The sequence below is a fragment of the Oryza glaberrima genome, chromosome 1 (genome assembly GCF_000147395.1).
Source record: "Oryza glaberrima chromosome 1, OglaRS2, whole genome shotgun sequence".
In the NCBI taxonomy this organism is placed as follows: Eukaryota; Viridiplantae; Streptophyta; class Magnoliopsida; order Poales; family Poaceae; genus Oryza; species Oryza glaberrima.
Genome location: NC_068326.1, coordinates 5,548,357 through 5,560,663, shown reverse-complemented (window position 1 = coordinate 5,560,663; position 12,307 = coordinate 5,548,357). Strand labels below are relative to the sequence as shown.

General features: G+C 45.7%; 1 protein-coding gene across 1 annotated transcript; it reads left to right on the top strand.

Moving 5' to 3' along the window:
- The first annotated feature begins 5,751 nt into the window (after window positions 1–5,751).
- Window positions 5,752–6,773, top strand: LOC127755433 (RING-H2 finger protein ATL39-like). The gene has a single exon (XM_052281115.1). It carries the CDS (start codon window positions 6,088–6,090, stop codon window positions 6,640–6,642), a length of 555 nt encoding a protein of 184 aa, XP_052137075.1. The 5' UTR covers window positions 5,752–6,087; the 3' UTR covers window positions 6,643–6,773.
- The last annotated feature ends 5,534 nt before the right edge of the window (window positions 6,774–12,307 follow it).

The window sequence follows — 12,307 nt, the reverse complement described above, 5'->3', positions numbered from 1 at the left end:
CAAAAGGCTCTAACAAACAAGCCCATATGTGACTACTAGTCTATTTCTTGAGGGAATAAGTTCGTCTAAGATCCCTTAATTTTACACCGAATCCAATTTTTGTCCGTAAACCCCAAAACTAGATACAAACGGTCCCTGAACTGTTAAAACCGGGGTAAACGAGATCCCTCGGTGGTTTGGAAGGCGGTTTTGGCTGACGAGGCGGTTTTGGCTGACGTGGCGCCTACGTGGATGGTTTGACTAGGTCTCCGTTTCATGTGGCATTGACATGGCGCTGACGCGACGTAGACGTGACAATTATATCTCAGAAAAATAATAAACTCCGTGGGCTCACATGTCATCCTCACACCCCCTTTCTTCCCTCTCCCTTTTCTTCATCTTCTTCCCGTAGGCGAGCGAGGCTGCGAGGCGGCAACCTCGGCAACCTCACCGCCGCCGCCGCCGCCGCCGCCTCAGCTACCAGGCTCCTCTCTCGCCGGACCACCGCCTCCATCCTCCTCCCCCTGCGCTGCCTCTGCGCCGACGCAGCAGCCAGCACGAGGCGGCAGAGCTCGTTGCGACGGCGCTCCGCACGGAATTCCGGCCGCCGCTCGTGGCTCGTGGCGAAGAGGCGGAGCACGGCGTCGGGAGGGGAGAGCACGGCGTAGGCGGCGAGAAGGTGGGTCGCCGCGAAGGCGTCGTCGGCGAGGCGGCCGGAGACGAGCATGGCGGCGTGGACGACGGCGAGCTCACGCGGGGTCGTGCAACGGTCGGCCAGGAGAGACAGGTTCGGCCGGTGCCGGACGCCGCTGCGGGGGAGGCGGGCGTTGACGACTCCGCTCGCCCGCCGCCGCGCCCCTCTGCTCCATGTCCCGGAGCTGCCGCTGTCCCCGCACCTCACTCCCCCCGGGGCACGCGCGTATAGGAAAGGGGAAGAGGAACGAAGGAGCTAAAGCCGTGGCGAGCCACGAGCTCGTGTTGTCCCGTCGCTTCACCAAAGCCGGCGTCGTCGCTTCCCCATCACTGACGGCCTCCCAGAGCCGAGAGCGGAGGGCGACGCTGAGGTGGAGGACAACGCTGGAGGGGACACCAAAACCCGATTGTTCTGCACCACGACCAAAATCATGCAGCAACCAAGCAAGAGAAACAAATTAATCAGCATATGGTGAACATTTGAAAAAAATAAAATAAAATTCATGTCGCGGGTGCACTGCACCAGAGCGTACACCATCGTGCGCGGTAGCGTTCAGCAACACCGCGATGTGCTCCCGGAACCTGCCGGCGACGAAGGCGTCCACCACATTGGTGTTGTTCAGCGTCTACTCCGGCTTGTTGCCGTACCCGGAGACGAAGTCCACGTCGGAGAACAGGAGCTGGAAGCGGCCTGTTCGTCCTGTTCATGGCGGCGTCGAACGCGTCCCTGATGTAGCCGGCGCAGAGGAAGAAAAGAGAGGGGAGAGGAAGAAGGGAGAAGTGAGGATGACATGTGTGGGGCCTACGTGGGCCCCACCATTTTGTAGTTATTTTTTTGTGTGTAGCTGACATGTGGGCCCACCGTTTTTTTATTTTTTCCAAGATATAATTGCCACGTCAGCGCCACGTGAGATGAAGACCTAGTCAAACCAGCCACGTAGGTGCCACGTCAGCCAAAACCGCCTTTCAGACCGCCGAGGGACATTGTTTGCACCGGTTTTGACAGTTCAAAGACAAGTTGTATCTGGTTTTGAGGTTTAAGGATGAAAATCGGATTCGGTGTAAAATTAAGGGACGCTAGATGAACTTATTCCTTTCCTGAGCAATAGGCTCACTGTACCCACTACTACCCAGGGCCATTTCAACTTGTGCCGTCAACATTCAGCGGCAGCATGTCATGCCATGCCACGCCATGCCACTTTGATAGGGCATAAACCGGGCCAGCTTGTGCGCAAATCCTCCAACGAATCCCGGCGGTACCTTCGTCACATTCACAACGGCGGAACCAGAAACTGAGGGCGGAAAGGTAGGGTGGGACGTGAGTGCACGATCCATTGCTTCTCTTTGAGAAAAAGAAGCGATTTTGACCGACAAAAGGTAAACATTTTGGGGACATGTTCAGAAGAGGGGAGGGTCTTAACCCTCACCTTTCGTGTCGAATCATTGCAGCTTGAAGAAGATAGTGAGATCTTTTCCTACTACTGTAGTAGTACATGGGCTTACCGGCCTCTGTTTGGCTAATTTTGCTGGAAGAGAATTTAGTACAGATCTTATCTTCCTGTGGGCAGAGATGCTAGTGCAGCATCTGAATCTACGAGAACCAAGCATAGCGCATATTGCAATAGTGTCCGGAGTCGCTAAATTCTCCTTGTGAGGACCTTCAGGTCATCAGGTCATTTCCATTCTTTTTTCCGTGTTTGTGGTTAAACTGCGTGCTAGTTTATTCTCTTCTTTTTCTAGTAACAGAGGCATCTTGCTGAATTGATTAGAACCACAGGAATCCTGAACTCAACAAATACAGTACATGTACACCCGACATCAGCATGCTTACCATACTAACGTCTGAAAAGGACACTAGTAAACGCGTGATACTGATGCGTTCATCACTGTACCATTCTTAATCACTTAAAAGCAGAAGCAGGAAATGCATCATGGACCTGTCATGAACCCAAAGAAAGAATAACCATCCGAACGCTAGCCGTCAGTTTTGCTCGTCTGCATTCCATAACCTGTCAATTGTCAAGTCTGCGTGAGCTCCTTGGCCTCTTGCCCGTGTCGATGTAAACTCAAAGACTACCTGGGTGCACTTTTCCGAACCCTTTTGACACACGGATGATTAAGTGTCGTCAGTGGTGCCATTCCAGGGCAATCAGGTGCTGCACCTAACAGCCAGCCTCTGAATCAATCACTGTCCATTTTGCAGTCACCAGCTGACACATGACCATCAAGAATTTGACGCTTCGGCAGTACTGGAAACAGGGTGAAAAATGCTACACTGCAATGCTGCTCTACCATTTCGATGTTGAGATTAGTGCTCCTTTTTGTTAACACGATTGAGAATTTTAGTACTTCAAATCGACTTGTGATTCCTAAATCGATCTCGCGATGGCCGCTCGCTAATTCTGTGTGCTAAAAAGGCTAAAAAGCCCAAAAGGCGTACGTGAGACCGCACTGGAATATTGATTTGCAGCCGAGCAGCCTCCACTACTGGGTTAGTGATGCAATCAATGAACCTTTCTTATCATGAAACAAATAATGCAGCTTGTTAAATTATGACCACTAAAGTGCTAATTTTCTACTTCCTCCGTTTCACAATATCAGATTTTATAGTATTATCCATATTCATATATATGCTAATGTGAGTAATGCTAGAAAGTCTCACGCTGTGAAACCGAGGAAGCAATGAGGAACGCCAAACTTATCGACAGCTTCTTGACGGCATCACGAGTTCACAACGGCTTGTTTGACACGGAGATCATATTATTCATGCTGGCGTGCATAAACGTGCAAACCTGGCTGATCAGCGCTAGTTAACAAAAAGGACAAAGCTATGGAAAAGTATTAGTGGTGTAATGGTAAAGTCATGGGTGTATTAGTAAGGTTAGGGATTAAATTATCGTTATTCTCTGTTTATTTAAACGTTATTTAAAGAGTGTATTTACATACAGTTGTGTGAGTGTACTATGCGTGCGTACGTGTCTTATGCGCAATAGAGAAAATGACCAAGCAAAGCATCATGAGTCATGACAAGCCGCTAACCCAAGCAAAGGATATTCAGTGATAAAAAAACACAAAGTAATTCAAGGTTAGCCAAGTGCGCATCAAGAAGCCAAAGGGGTTGAACACCCAACGCCACGTCAACTCAACTACTGGCATAAAGTTTCCTTCCGTTCAATTTTAGCACCTCACATTTATCTTAAAACAAATTTATTTTCAAATATAGTTATTGCATTGAGAGTTTATGAAAGTAGAAAATAATTATATTGGTAATAAATAAAGTAAGAAATAGTTGTATTTGGATTTGATAAAGTAGGAGTATTTAGTTTTCTTTATATATATAGAGTATATTGGTATGTGTGGGATAAATGAGAAATGAATTTATTTTGAGACGAAGGAAATACATATATAAATTTGCTGAGTTTTTAGATTAAAATTATACAATAATGTTTACGTGCATGGACTACTTCGAGAGTATACGAAGGCTCTCTTTAAAGAACTTAATTTTGAGAAATAACTGGTTGGTAATTAGTTTTTAGAAGTTTAAGAATCTGAGGTATTGAGAAATCCAACTTCTAACTTTTAGTTCATTTTCTAGATTCTATAACTATAATTTTTCAAAATATGAATTGAAAGCTATACCTTTTAGGAAAACTTTTGATTCTAAGGGCCTGTTTGGTTCGCGAAAAGAAAATTCGGGTTTCACATTGAATGTTTGACTGGGTGTCGGAAGAGATTTTCGGACACAAATGAAAAAACTAATTTCATAACTCGCCGGAAATCGCGAGACAAATCTTTTTAGTCTAATTAATCCGTCATTAGTATAAGTGGGTTACTGTAGCATTTATAGCTAATCATGGACTAATTAGGCTCAAAAGATTCATCTCGCGTTTTCTTCTCTAACTGTGCAATTAGTTTTTTAATTAATATTTAATGCTTCATACATGTGTCTAAAGATTTGATGTGATATTTTTAATAAAATTTTTTTAGGGACTAAACCAGACCTAATAGAAGTTATCAAAAGCTGTCAAACACGCTCATATTAACCGTCAACAAGTTAAACCCTTCGAGGCTAGCCTGTTTGAAAAGATATTATTTATGGTGCTTGTTAAGCATACTACACACGTGACGTAGTAAACCAATGGAAAATAATAGGGGCAATTATAAAATTGTCACTGGTTTATTCAATTTTATAAGGATGTCACTCGAATGATAATTCTACTGACATTTTACAATTTTGTTTCCAGTGACAGTCTTGTAATAATGATTTAAATCAGTGGTAAATTTATGATTGTCCCAAAGTAATGTTATCTTTAAGATTTTTATTTTTGTACTCTTTGTTAAAAATATAAAACGAGTTGAAGTGATCGAAACGATGGAAAAAGCTATGTATCTACTTTGCTCGGAATTCATCTTTCCACTATAAACTACAAAATTGGTTATTTTTCACAATATTTGTTAGATAAATGTTTTTTGATAGCACAAGCTAAATAATGTAGGTAACTTTCATGGGTGTGGACCTAAATAAGTAGCATTTGAATCAAACAAAATTTACTCAATAAGGTATAAATAGAAAATCGACCTCATTTCAAACTAAACCACTACAAAAAAAATTAACTGCAGAATTATAAGTCACGGCCCCAAACAAGCAGGGCTCCGACTGCAAGATCGACTGCGGAGCACACATGCTACAGGCACAGCCCCCATTCTCTCGATTTGCCTCAGAGCACAATAGCAGATTATTAGCTAGCTATAAATATATTTTAAAAAGATAAAGATGATAGAGAAGAGCATCGGGCTATATATCTGTAGCTAGCTGCAGTACGGATTCCAAACGCAATGTGTATATGACAGGTGAGACCAGATATTAATATTATAGTAAGCAACTATTGTATTAATTGGTTATTAAATTGGTTATAGATGATTTATAGCAGCTAGTTGACTCTACTATTGAACTTGCTCTGATAGAAAATTGCAATCTTCCCACAGGCCAGGGCAGCGCGCAAGCAGCCAGCCACACCGAGACGGCGTCGCATAAATATCTCGCGCGCGCTCACTTGCTCACGGCCCCGCCGACCTCACGTCACCTTTTGTTGCGAGTTGCGCACCGTGCAGCTGAAGCTGCCACCACCAGCTAGCACTGACCCGCCTCCTCCTTTATATATTGCCCCGGCGCCCCCCTTTGCCCCAGCAAACGCGAACCAAAACACAAAGCAAACGTCCATCCCCGCAGCTTGCTCCGGCCGCCAATTACAAGCGCCCCACACCCAGCTGCTTCGCCTTCACGTCCACTTCACCGGAGTTGCCATTTCCAATCCCAAACCAAAGGACTTCATTGGATTGCGAGGGGAGTGGAGTTGCTGTGCTGCTGCTGCCGCTGCCGCCTTCGACGGTGAGAAGCCAAGAAAGAGGCGGACCATGAACACGCCCAACTCGTGGCTGTTCGCAGACAACTCCAAGTACAGCACGCGGGCGCGGCTGCTGTTCATGGGGCTCTCCTTCTCCATCGGCATCCTCTCCTTCCTCGTCTACCTCGCCATCTGGTACACCTGCACCCGCCGCCGCCGGAGCCGTCAGCTCCGCGGCGGCGGCTCGGCGTCCGCGGATCAGGAGGCGCCCGAGGCGAACAGCCACGGCATGAGCGCCGCCGCGATCGCCGCGCTCCCGACGTTCGGGTACGAGGCCTCGGCGGCGGCGGCGGCGCTGGATTGCGCCGTGTGCCTCGGGCAGGTGGACGCCGGCGAGAAGGTGCGGCAGCTGCCCAAGTGCGGGCACCTGTTCCACGCCGAGTGCGTCGACGCCTGGCTGCGCGCGCACTCCACGTGCCCCATGTGCCGCGCCGCCGTCGAAGGCCCCGCCACGGCCGCCATCGCCAAGAAGGCCAGCTCCGGCGGCGGCGCCACCGACACGCCCCCCGTCGTGGCACCAGCACCACCTGCGGCGGCAGAGGCACTGCCACTGCCACCTGTCTAGCTTGCTGCCTACCAGTCGCCGCCGTACGTGCCTCCGGATGGACCGCCGCGCCCGCCTCGGGAAGCGTCAGCGCATGATTGAGGAAGTAGCTAAAGCTACATGCTACAGTGACGAGACTAGAGTGAAACCTAGCTAGGATCGACGTCGTAGATCGAGAGGCAGCCTAATCAACCAAGATTTTATTCGTTCGTGCTCAAGTAGCTTTGTACGTAGTACGTGTACATACCGTTTTCCTTATTATAGTGATGGGTACTACTATATGACCGAAAATTTCCGTCTCTTCCCACACAACCACCTTGCTGATGAGCAGTGCTGATGAAAACGTCGCAGGCAGCAGCAATCGTGTGCTCGCGCGCAACGGCGCGAGCGTCCTGACACCTTTTTGTCCCGTGGCGGCTACTTCCGCGGTCGCGAACGAACGTTTCCGTTGCACGGTTCCGCCTCCCCCAGCGACCAGCTAGCGTCAGCCGTCAGCTATACCTCTCGGTCTCCGGGCGCCAATTCGCTTCGCGGAGCCGATCAACTCGGCATTGATTCCGATGGTGCGTGCCAGTGCCAAGCGATCGAAAACCGCGTCCGCCGCAGCCTCCCCCGATCCTTTCCTTCACCGCCCCGAGAGGCAAAGCGAAAACGGATTCGATCGGCTAGAAAGGTTGGTGGAGTAGTCGTCTTCCGTGGAAAAAAAAAGAAAAAGGAAAAAGTCTGTACGTACAGATATTTTTTACAAAATACTTACAAACTCTGATGTGACAAGCCGTTAGTAAATCTAAATTTCTTATAATTTTTATTAGTTAAATCAAACTGTTGAGAAATATGTGTTAGTAAAAGTTTTGTAATAAAATTATTGTACGTCTATCAGTGTTAAAAAAAGAAGATGTGTCCACCGCTCCGAGAGATCAATTTTTACTGCCTGCGAGTGCGGTTCGGGTGCTGGTAGGCGAGTTTTATGAGCGGTTGGGAACCTGGAAGAAACATAGGGGGTCGTCTCTCTTCTCTCTCTCGCTGACCCCATTTGCGGCTTTCGCAAAAGTGGCGGAGCCTTTCCTTGTCCTTTCTATCTCTGATCTCTCCACCTCCATCGGTTTCGTTTTGTTTCCTCGCCCGTGGCTTTAGCATCTCCAGCTAGCTTGCCTCTGCGTGTTGCGTATTGCTCTCTCTGTGCGCTGTGTAGTTATGATCTCTGCCGGTTTATCTCCAGCTGTGGTCACTCGCCTCCTCCTCATCTCATCATCAATTGGTTCACTAGTTGGGTGCGTAAAACACGTACTACTAGTACTTCACGCTCGATGGATGGGAAGACTAGTGGGTACGGTGTACGTAGTTTGTACTAGCCAATTAACGAGTAGGTTGGAGTTAGCACACGATTCAATGAGCCACACACACCGTACCGACTCGTTCGATCGCCTCTTTTCTCATGCTTTATATGGTGCGAACATACCACGATGCTGCACGCACCTTTGCACTCGTCGTTGCACATGCGAGACGCATCTGAATCTGACCGAACCAACCAGAGCCGCCTGTACTGTCTCCTGCAATTCGTTAATTTGGTCCGCCAGGAAGGATGAGCGCGAGAACGCAATAACTGCAAGCGGTGACGACATGGGGGCTAATGCTTTAGCTTACGGTTGCCGCGGGCGGCCGGAAAGGCGGAAACCTGTGTGTGGCTCCCGACCGTCGAATGGTTTGGGCGGCAACGGCTGCGTGCCCGCGTGAGCTAAGCTAAGCAGCCGGCCGCGGCCACGAGCTGAGCGCGCGGACAACTGGAACCGAGCTGGTGTGTGGCCTGTGGCCTGGTTGATGATGCGAGACGAGACGATGAGCTAAAGGTCGTAGCTAGAGCTGCGTGCGTGTGTGCGTGCTTGCTTTGCTTCTGTTGGACAAAAAGGAGGGGGGAATTCAATGCCTCGATATACTACTCCTCTCCTTGGCTTGTTCGGTTTCTCTAGGTTAATTGGAGGGAGTGCATTGATCGTCTGATCGATCTCGGCAGCTGGCCAGCCTACGCAACATTGCAGGCAATGCGTGTTGGGTGTTAGCGCGGGGACCTGGCCTAGCTACTGCTACCGTGGCCTTTCTGTTTGGGCCTTGAGGTGCAAAGGGGTGGAGATGGCAAAGCAGTCTCGCTTTGCAACTTGGGCCAGAGGCGGTATGGCCACGGATTCGTATCATCTGTAGTCTGTGCAGCTAGTTCCGAGTTCCGACAGTCCATGCCGTCAATGCGCCAGGACAAAATTTGGCATGGAGAAAGAAAAAACGGGGAAAGAAGAAAATCGAAAAAGAATGGAAATCACAACCAATTGATTTGGTTCACCAAGTAGCATGCATTAGGTCCTCTTTTCCGGAAGTTGGTTCTGGTTCATAACCAAATAGCGCACGTGCAGGTGTGCACGAAGCGCATTACTGTCCTTCATGGTCTAAACTTAAAACTAGTGAGATGCGCGGTTATGCGTTGAGTGAGTACTCGCGTTGCTGCAGAGATTTTTATGAAATAAAATAAGAAATTTTATTGTCCTTAAAAAAGTATATGAAGATACCAAATTTAATTTGCACTAGAAAAATATGATAACTCCCGGTATTTTTTAAGAATGGTAAAATTACCCATAAAATAAACAATTAAGCAAATGCTAGTAGACGAGAATGAAAGAAAATAGTAAATCAAATCTTCTTGATGCCTATATAGCGCAATTCAACGGAAGGATGAGCTCAGCTGCATCAAAACTAATCTGGAAGCAATAGGCACCCTCCAAATGCAAACACTGTGCCTGGCTATTGCTACAAAATAGAATTTGGACAGCGGATTGGCTACATATCAGGCAATGGCCAAACAACTATTTCTGTCAACTGTGCTACAGGAATCTAGAAACAACTCAACATCTCTTCAAGGATTGCCCTTTTATGCGACATATTTGGGAGAGGGTCCTAGGTAGGCTGAACTGCAATAAAATTGACCAGACACATGATGAAAATGTGCCGCTGTTGGACTGGTGGATCAGAAGGACATCTCGAGGTGGAAAAGACAGAGCCAAAGAAAAAATAATCAGTCGACATACTGGTAGCATGGAAAATATGGTGTGAGCGGAACAGACGAGTATTTCGAAATCAGGATAAATCCGCAGCTGCTAGACAAGATACAGGATGAAATCAAGCTATGAAAGATATGTGGAGCAACAAATATCGCGAGATTATCCGCCTAGGATGTTTTCATTGTTTAGTAGCTTCTTCTTTCCTCTCTCTCTTTCTCTCTTTCACCCTTTTTGCGATCTTGTAAATACTTTTTTTTCTCCCCTACTTAATATATATAACACCAGCTTTGCTGGCTTCGTTTTTTTTTTTAAAAAAATCTTCTTGATGATGTGGCCTGACACATTTTTCTTATAGGAGTAATTGCAGATGCTGAATTGTAGTAATTAACTGTATAGAATCTACATAGAGGATGCACGTACTTCCATTTTTTTTTTGCAGGACAGATGAAATTTTGTTAAGAACTTGGAGAGAGTTACAAGAAATTTTTACAGCAAACATATTGCATACGGACTTGTATTTATATTATTCGACATAGTTTTCAAGCGTGTGAAAAAGCATGTACTCTCATGTACTCATATATCATATATGTAGGTACCAACATTAGTAGTGTACTATGCATAACGCGTATTGAGTGTGACTGTGACTAATTGTAGTTCATCGAAAAAAACAAATAAACATCTGTAAATCGTTCTGTATTTTTCACTATTCGTTAGCTTCCTTTACATCGGCCTAAACATTAAAAAAATATTGTAGTGTGGAATGCCCCAAGAGTACTATTATATATTCTTTAGTAGTTAGGACCATAATATTAAGGTAACATGTGATTTATGTCGCTTTTCGTGAAAGTATTCGCTTGGAATATTTGTTGATGTCACAAGACCCTTTGAACTAAAACTCCTCTATTATTGCACCTCACAGACTTTCCATCGAATATGACTTCGAGTGTTAATTTGAGTTCTCGAATTATGCTGAAATGCTCAGAGTCCTCTTAAGTGTCTTTGAATATCTTAACCCTCAAAGCCTCCTTGATTCTCTAGCATTCTATAACATCTTTGGACCACGGTTCTCTGAAGCGTCTTCGAACCTTGCTTGTATGATGAAGAGGACTCCATATCCTGCATGTTAGAAAGAGGAACATGGCCTTGGATCCTTGGGAGGATGGCCGGGGTCTTGCTCTTACGTACAAAACCCTCTCTTTTATTTTTACATATATAAATAGTGAGAAAAAAAACATATATTCGTGGGAGTGGTCACAATTATTCACTTAGAATATTCTTTTATGTCACAAGACCCTAGCTTGAAACTAAACCCCCTATTATTGCACATCACAGACTCCCCTTCAAATATGTCCTAGAGTGTTCGATCGAGTTCTCTAATCATCCTCAAATTTACTCATTGTTTATACATGCCTAAAGCTCTGTTTTTTCTAATTTACTCAACCCCAGATTACTGGATCTGGAACCACATTCACTCTGATTAATTAACCTCCGAAATGCAGTGTCTAAAGTCTAGCTAAACCCATCTACATTTGTCGTGTCACCACATTTGTCGTGTCGTACTAGCTGCTGGGATGATCCCATATTTAGCTTGTATCGTACTATGCCATCATGATTATGCATGGAGATGATTTTCTAGGATCTTGGAAACAACACAATACTTTAACGGACAGTAGGATTGAGATCCTATATATATATTCAATCATTCATAAATCCTACGCAAGCGAGAGGTTATTTAGTTTTTGCTGTCTCTTGTAGTAGGATCATAGGACGGCAGTACAGTGGTAATAATAAACACTCTTCTAGCGCCCATACGCATCCTACGTATGCATACACACATGGCACATAGAAGTCCATATCAGTTATTTTTCTGAGGCTGGGCACAGCAAAAGGTTCAGAAAAGAAAAGCAACAATAAGGCAGCTTTTTTTAAATTGTTTTGCTTTTATTCTACGGCCTTGCATGTCAAACACATTCCTTCAGCGTGGCCTGTACCATGCCACCGTGAGCAGTTGAGCACTTTATAGCTGGCGGGAGCACTGGCACATCACTCTCATGCGTGCACAACCATGCTTCCATCCATATTTTACGGTGTTTGGAACTGAGCTGTTTAAAATTAAAAATTAATATTTTTCAAGCGCAGTAATAAAAGAAAGAGACTTGGAGGGAGAGACGTCCCTCCAAATATATTTTTAAGAAGAAATAATAAGCATGTTGGGATTGAACACAGAACCTCAGGGTTGAAATCATATACTCCTTGCCACTACACTAAAGTGCATCTCTTTTAAGCGCGGTAGAATATCTCGTCTCTCCGACCTACCTTTTTTTTCATAAATATTTAATGTATTTATGAAACAATTTGATTATCACTACTTAGAAAAAACAATTTTGCAGCTCTAGTCTTTTCTTTTCACAGACTGCTCAGAAGGAAAACCGTATGTAACAGATAGCCGAGGTCATGTTACTGTGTTAGGGTCATGACTGCCTTAGAAAAACACCTATGAAAACAAGTCTATTTCTGCGAGTCCCTTTTCTAAGGAGCCGTTTGTGAAAATTCTATTTTTTAGAGGTGGTTTTTAAAGAAAATTATTTCCAATAAAATGTGAAGTGTGATGGTTCTTGGCAGTTCCCTTAATGAAAAGGCAA

What these genes read in the sequence shown, in the direction of transcription:
- LOC127755433 (XM_052281115.1), top strand. Translation starts at nt 6,088, where the DNA reads ATGAACACGCCCAACTCGTGGCTGTTCGCAGACAACTCCAAGTACAGC.